This window comes from Montipora foliosa, unplaced genomic scaffold, assembly GCF_036669935.1.
Source record: "Montipora foliosa isolate CH-2021 unplaced genomic scaffold, ASM3666993v2 scaffold_485, whole genome shotgun sequence".
Taxonomy (NCBI): domain Eukaryota; kingdom Metazoa; phylum Cnidaria; class Anthozoa; order Scleractinia; family Acroporidae; genus Montipora; species Montipora foliosa.
Window position 1 is genome coordinate 10,001 of NW_027179795.1, and position 7,500 is coordinate 17,500.

The window sequence follows — 7,500 nt, forward strand, 5'->3', positions numbered from 1 at the left end:
AATTTGTTCCGCTCGGGATTCGGAACTCGGAACAATTGGTTCCCCTTTTAGCAATGAAGGACCATTTTGTTCCCAAGTAGTATGAAAGCACGTTCCGAATTCATCAAAAGGAACACAAAAAAGAGGAACAATCTGTTCTCGCTTTTCAAGAGGGGACCGTTCCAGAACCAAAAAAAGGAACACCTTTGAAAAACAAAATGCGCTCAAAACATCGCTAGTTAAAAAGAAAGAAGCCAAAAAGCGACTAAAAGATCACTTTGTGGAACACAATCGAATGCCGAAATTTTGCTGACGAAATACAACACTCAACTCAAAAAAGGAAACAAAATTGAAATTTGGGAAATGTTATAGATCGTTTCCCGTACTTCCCGGTTCCTTTAGTGTTTTCGTTGCAGATAGGCACGTATTATGTGCCGAAAAATTATTAGACTGAAATCAATGCTGATAAAACTCAAGTCGAACCAGGGAAGAGCCTTGTCGCCGAGAAATCTGGAAAATCCGCGTTTACCGTGCATGCCGAAAAATGATTGAAATGACATCAATGGCATCAAGGAATGACCGCTGATAATACTCAAGCCGAACCAGGAAAAAGCCTTGTGTCCGGGAAATCCGGAAAATCCGCCTTTTCCGTGCCTGCCGAAAAGTTCTTAGAATGAAATCAAATAATAATAATAATAATAATCGTATTAAAAGAGATTTCTTAAAACATAAAACTATAAAAGTTAGAGATAACAAGTTAAACCGACGTTTCGGAGTAGACATCACTCCATTATCAAGGTAAAAATGTTCTATGATGCTAAAATTACAGTATTAAAAACGATTGACGCTAAGAATTAACATAATAAGCACGTGCGAAATTGGCTGTAAGAATACTTTAGCACGAATGGAATCCGATTGCACATTGAGGCTAGGCTTAAGTGTTCGTATAAATAACATTTCAAACACTAAGCAATCAAATTTGTTTTTACATTTTTTGAGCACCTCAAAGCGTTTAAGCAGGTCCCGAGGGATCGACCCGTGTGCGTTCTTATAGTGTCTGGCAATAGCCGAGGACTGTTGCTTATGTCCCTTTACACGATTGTGTAAATGTCCGCGTGTGTAGCCTACATAACCTTCATCACAAAGGTCACATTGAAATTTATATACAACACACTGCTGATTTATGATCGGCGGCTTTGCCTCTTTCACTTTCAGTTCCTGTTCAATTTTTCTGCTGGTAAATACAGGCTGGATGGTTTTGTTTACTTTCAGGCTCAAATCCTTAAGTTGTTTTTTTACAAATTCTGCTGAGTTTTGGTCTTTAAATGGCAAGACTACTCGAACCATGTTATCCGTCTCTTGGGCTGTTGATAAAGGTCGCGGTTGGTCGCAGACCTTTGAGTCAACAAAGCGTTTGATAGTGGAATTTACGAGTTGTTTCGGGTACTTTAGGCGTGAGAAAACTGACTTCAAACGGTCACATTCGTCTGAGAAGTGTGACCAAGAAGAAGATAAACGGTGTGCTCGATCGAGCATAGTTCTCAGCAAGCCATTCTTGTACCGATTGTCAACATTGCTCTGAAAATGCAGAAGGAGACCTGAATTCGTGGGTTCTCCCCTTGGCCCCTTGCTCGCTAATGTTTTCATGACCTCAATCGAAGAAAACCTCGAACGACAAGGAAAACTCCCTTCGTTCTATCGAAGATATGTAGACGACACCCTGACCATCATGCCGAATATGGCGGCAGCATCTAGCTTTCTAGACACATTAAACCTTGCCCATTCATCCGTAAAATTCACCATGGAAACTGAAAGCAATGGTATGTTGCCATTTCTGGGAACTCAGTTACTGAATCGATCTCCCCGGATAGAGACAAAGGTCTACGTAAAACCCACGAATTCAGGTCTCCTTCTGCATTTTCAGAGCAATGTTGACAATCGGTACAAGAATGGCTTGCTGAGAACTATGCTCGATCGAGCACACCGTTTATCTTCTTCTTGGTCACACTTCTCAGACGAATGTGACCGTTTGAAGTCAGTTTTCTCACGCCTAAAGTACCCGAAACAACTCGTAAATTCCACTATCAAACGCTTTGTTGACTCAAAGGTCTGCGACCAACCGCGACCTTTATCAACAGCCCAAGAGACGGATAACATGGTTCGAGTAGTCTTGCCATTTAAAGACCAAAACTCAGCAGAATTTGTAAAAAAACAACTTAAGGATTTGAGCCTGAAAGTAAACAAAACCATCCAGCCTGTATTTACCAGCAGAAAAATTGAACAGGAACTGAAAGTGAAAGAGGCAAAGCCGCCGATCATAAATCAGCAGTGTGTTGTATATAAATTTCAATGTGACCTTTGTGATGAAGGTTATGTAGGCTACACACGCGGACATTTACACAATCGTGTAAAGGGACATAAGCAACAGTCCTCGGCTATTGCCAGACACTATAAGAACGCACACGGGTCGATCCCTCGGGACCTGCTTAAACGCTTTGAGGTGCTCAAAAAATGTAAAAACAAATTTGATTGCTTAGTGTTTGAAATGTTATTTATAAGAACACTTAAGCCTAGCCTCAATGTGCAATCGGATTCCATTCGTGCTAAAGTATTCTTATAGCCAATTTCGCACGTGCTTATTATGTTAATTCTTAGCGTCAATCGTTTTTAATACTGTAATTTTAGCATCATAGAACATTTTTACCTTGATAATGGAGTGATGTCTACTCCGAAACGTCGGTTTAACTTGTTATCTCTAACTTTTATAGTTTTATGTTTTAAATAATAATAATAATAATAATAATAATAATAATAATAATAATAATAATAATAATAATAATAATAATAATAATTATAATGAATGAAATCAAAGCCATTAAGGAATGACCGATGATAAAACTCAAGCCGAACCAGGGAAGAAGCTTGTGTCCGGGAAATCCGGAAAATCCGTGTTCTCCGTGCATGCCGAAAAGTTCTTAGAATGAAATCAAATAATAATAATAATAATAATAATAATAATAATATAATAATAATAATAATAATAAAGTCAAAGACATTAAGGAATGACCGCTGATAAAACTCAAGCCGAACCAGGAAAGAAGCTTGTGTCCGGGAAATCCGGAAAATCCGTGTTCTCCGTGCATGCCGAAAAGTTCTTGGAATGAAATCAAATAATAATAATAATAATAATAATAATAATAATAATAATAATAATAATAATAATAATAAAGTCAAAGGCATTAAGGAATGACCGCTGATAAAACTCAAGCCGAACCAGGGAAGAAGCTTGTGTCCGGGAAATCCGGAAAATCCGTCTTTTCCGTGCATGCCGAAAAGTTCTTGGAATGAAATCAAATAATAATAATAATAATAATAATAATAATAATAATAATAATAATAATAATAATAATAAAAGAAATCAAAGGCATTAAGGAATGACCGCTGATAAAACTCAAGCCGAACCAGGGAAGAAGCTTGTGTCCGGGAAATCCGGAAAATCCGTCTTTTCCGTGCATGCCGAAAAGTTCTTGGAATGAAATCAAATAATAATAATAATAATAATAATAATAATAATAATAATAATAATAACAAATGAAATCAAAGGCATTAAGGAATGACCGCTGATAAAACTCAAGCCGAACCAGAGAAGAAGCTTATGTCCGGGAAATCCGGAAAATCCGTCTTTTCCGTGCATGCCAAAAAAGTGATTGCACTGAAATCAATGGAATTAAGAATTCACTGCTGATAAAACTCAAGTCGAACCAGGGAAGAGCCTTCTCACCGGGAAATCCGGAAAATCCGCCTTTTCCGTGCATGCCGAAAAGTTATTCACACCACAGGTAAACAATTTTGGTGATTACGGAAAATACGGATTTTACGGATTTCCCGGAGATATGAATATTTAATGATTAAACTTGCAGTAACGATTGACTCCTGTCTGTGACAAACTTTTACTTGACCACGGAAAATACGGATTTCACGGATTTCCCGGAGATATGAATATTTAATGATTAAACTTGCAGTAACGACTGACTGCTGTCTGTCACAAACTTTTACTTGACCACGGAAAAGACGGATTTCACGGATTTCCCGGAGATATGAATATTTAATGTTATTCCATGTTAATATATTCTAATATAATATATTACTTCTCTTTTTTTCTGTAAGTATCTATATATATATATATATATATATATATATATATATATATATATATATAGATACTTACAGAAAAAAAGAGAAGTAATATATTATATTAGAATACATTAAATATTCATATCTCCGGGAAATCCGTGAAATCCGTCTTTTCCGTGGTCAAGTAAAAGTTTGTCACAGACAGCAGTCAGTCGTTACTGCAAGTTTCACCATTAAATATTCATATCTCCGGGAAATCCGTGAAATCCGTATTTTCCGTGGTCAAGTAAAAGTTTGTCACAGACAGCAGTCAGTCGTTACTGCAAGTTTAATCATTAAATATTCATATCTCCGGGAAATCCGTAAAATCCGTATTTTCCGTAATCACCAAAATTGTTTACCTGTGGTGTGAATAACTTTTTGGCATGCACGGAAAAGACGGATTTTCCGGATTTCCCGGTGAGAAGGCTCTTCTCTGGTTCAGCTTGAGTTCTGTCAACGGTCTTTCCTTAATAACATTGATTTCAGTCCAATAACTTTTTGGCATGCACGGAAAAGGAGGATTTTCCGGATTTCCCGGGCACAAGGCTCTTCCCTGGTTCGGCTTGAGTTTTATCAGCGGTCATTCCTTAATGCCTTTGATTTCATTCATTATTATTATGATTATTATTATTATTATTATTATTATTATTATTTGATTTCATTCTAAGAACTTTTCGGCAGACACGGAAAACACGGATTTTCTGGATTTCTCGGACACAAGGCTCTTCCCTGGTTCGGCTTGAGTTTTATCAGCGGTCATTCCTTAATGCCTTTGATTTCATTATTATTATTATTATTATTATTATTATTATTATTATTATTATTTGATTTCATTATAAGAACTTTTCGGCATGCACGGAAAAGACGGATTTTCCGGATTTCCCGGACACAAGCTTCGTCCCTGGTTCGGCTTGAGTTTTATCAGCGGTCATTCCTTAATGCCTTTGATTTCATTATAATAATAATAATAATAATAATAATAATTATTATTATTATTATATTATTATTTTATTTCATTATAAGAACTTTTCGGCATGCACGGAAAACACGGATTTTCCGGATTTCCCGGACACAAGCTTCGTCCCTGGTTCGGCTTGAGTTTTATCAGCGGTCATTCCTTAATGCCTTTGATTTCATTATAATAATAATAATAATTATTATTATTATTATTATTATATTATTATTATTATTATTATTATTCGATTCCATTCTAAGAACTTTTCGGCATGCCCGGAAAACGCAGATTTTCCGGATTTCCCGGACACAAGGCTTTTCCCTTGTTCGCCTTGAGTATTATCAGCGATCATTCCTTAATGCCTTTGATTTCATTATTATTATTATTATTATTATTATTATTATTATTATTATTATTTCATTTTTTTTTTTTTGATTTCATTCTAAGAACTTTTCGGCAGGCACGGAAAACACGGATTTTCCGGATTTCCCGGACACAAGTTTCTTTCCTGGTTCGGCTTGAGTTTTATCAGCAGTCAAGCCTTCATGTTACGATTTTAGTCAAACAGCGCTTTCGGCGTGCACAAAAAAAGGCGGATTTTCCAGATCTCCCGGACACGTGGTGCTTCACTGGCTTAGCTTAATTTTTGGGCTCATTCTCGGTGTAAAAATCTGTGAAACTCACAGCTGACGTAGCACAAAGGAAAACAAAAGAGCAAAAAAACATCAAACAATAACCTAACCCTACCACGAGCTAACAAAACAAAGAAAGAGTTTCACAGGTTTTTACACCGAGGTAATGAAACCCAATTTTTGCAGCAAACAAGCAGAAATACACAAGATTTTATTCAACCAAATTTTCAACATACGCAGAAAAGGACGGTTTTTGCGGACACAGTTACTTGTTAGTGGCTTGTTAGGACGAATAGTGTAACTCATTTTAATTGATGACAGAAATTTTGCTCTTTTGCATCGATGTCGTCTTCGTTGCCAGAGATCTGATAACTTTTCAATATCCAGTAACACGTTGCTAAGATTACAAACATGTGTCACTCAGCCTGATCTCAGTGACGTGAACAAAGGAGGAAGGATTGCCATAAGCAACATCCTAAATGCATTCCTGTTAAAATTTAGTCCTAAATCACTGCACAAAATGTGTCAGGTTTCCCGTTGTTTCTGTGAATTATTGTCAACAAAGAGAGCTATTACCCGTTTACGATAACAGCCTTGATTGCATTGTTTGTGCTTTGGATTTCCTTGATTAGATGGCGAGTTTATCTCGGAAAAGTGTTAAATCGCAAAAACCATGCTGGGTCAACAGGAGTGGCTCGACTGAGTAAACAAGCCAAGCGATCGTATCGATGTTGTGTTTCATTGACTTGATCTGTTATTTCTTTGGGTTTCCCGTGGGAAACAACATCATTGTGCTGGATTGGTAGTCAAACGTACTTAAGGTACAAAAATAGAAACGCCCCTTTTCACACCCATTCGACAGTTACATGATGTGTGACACCTATTTGACGACAAGTTGCAAGTGAACACATGACAAAGAAATAGTAAACTCTCGTGCATCGTTGATCATTATTATCACGGGCAGCGCTTTCCAATTTATGCATCAACATTTCACTGCTTTGATCCACTATATAAGAGACGCAATCATTTTACAACATCTGAGCTACAGGAGAAAATGCAGCGCACAAGACAACCGTGCCGACAGCTAAATAGTGAAGGGATAAAGAGCGATAACCCTAGCCCTAACCATTTCACTGCTTTGATCCACTATATAAGAGACGCAACCATTTTACAACATCTGAGCTACAGGAGAAAATGCAGCGCACAAGACAACCGTGCCGACAGCTAAATAGTGAAGGGATAAAGAGCGCTGCATTGTGTTATCTCTTACCAGTTATCAGCGGAAGGTGCAGCATCATAAGCGCAAAATGTATTTTTAAAGCAAAAGATAAAGATTTGGGCAGGGCGTGGACTTCTATTTGCAGCAAACGTGATTCATGCGACAATGCTATTTCAGGTCAGTATTTATTGGAATACCTTTGTTTCCGAGGAAATTTGGAGAACATTTTAAGTATCAAAAATGAAATTGAACGCATTTGACTGTGCTGTGTTTCAGGTATCCACAACGCAGCGTTTTTCTTTAGCGCCATTTCGAGCCAAGAGAAGAAACACTGTTGCATCAACGAAGAAACAGACGATGAGAGTAGTTCTGGCGATGACATGCCAAGTTCCATGACGCAACAGTGGCTCGAAGGGAACTTGACGAGTATAAACAAATCACTGTGCCCCGCAATCTCATACTGGGTCGCGTTGACTACAATAAATGGCGCCCCTGCCAGCCCAATTTCGGTTCACAAGGCCCTGCTAAATGGCGGACTG

At 37.6% G+C, this 7,500-nt stretch overlaps 2 protein-coding genes across 2 annotated transcripts in view; both read left to right on the top strand.

Annotated features, from left to right (window-relative positions):
* The first annotated feature begins 1,615 nt into the window (after window positions 1-1,615).
* Window positions 1,616-2,742, top strand: LOC137990005 (uncharacterized). The gene has a single exon (XM_068835559.1). The coding sequence runs from the start codon at window positions 1,625-1,627 to the stop codon at window positions 2,597-2,599; it is 975 nt and encodes a 324-aa protein (XP_068691660.1). The 5' UTR covers window positions 1,616-1,624; the 3' UTR covers window positions 2,600-2,742.
* A 4,442-nt stretch (window positions 2,743-7,184) lies between these two features.
* Window positions 7,185-7,500, top strand: part of LOC137989989 (uncharacterized) — a 1,118-nt gene continuing 802 nt past the window's right edge. Inside the window, exon 1 of the mRNA XM_068835548.1 lies at window positions 7,185-7,500. This exon is cut by the window's right edge and continues 18 nt beyond it. Within this exon, the coding sequence (XP_068691649.1) occupies window positions 7,342-7,500 (159 nt within the window). The 5' untranslated portion in view covers window positions 7,185-7,341.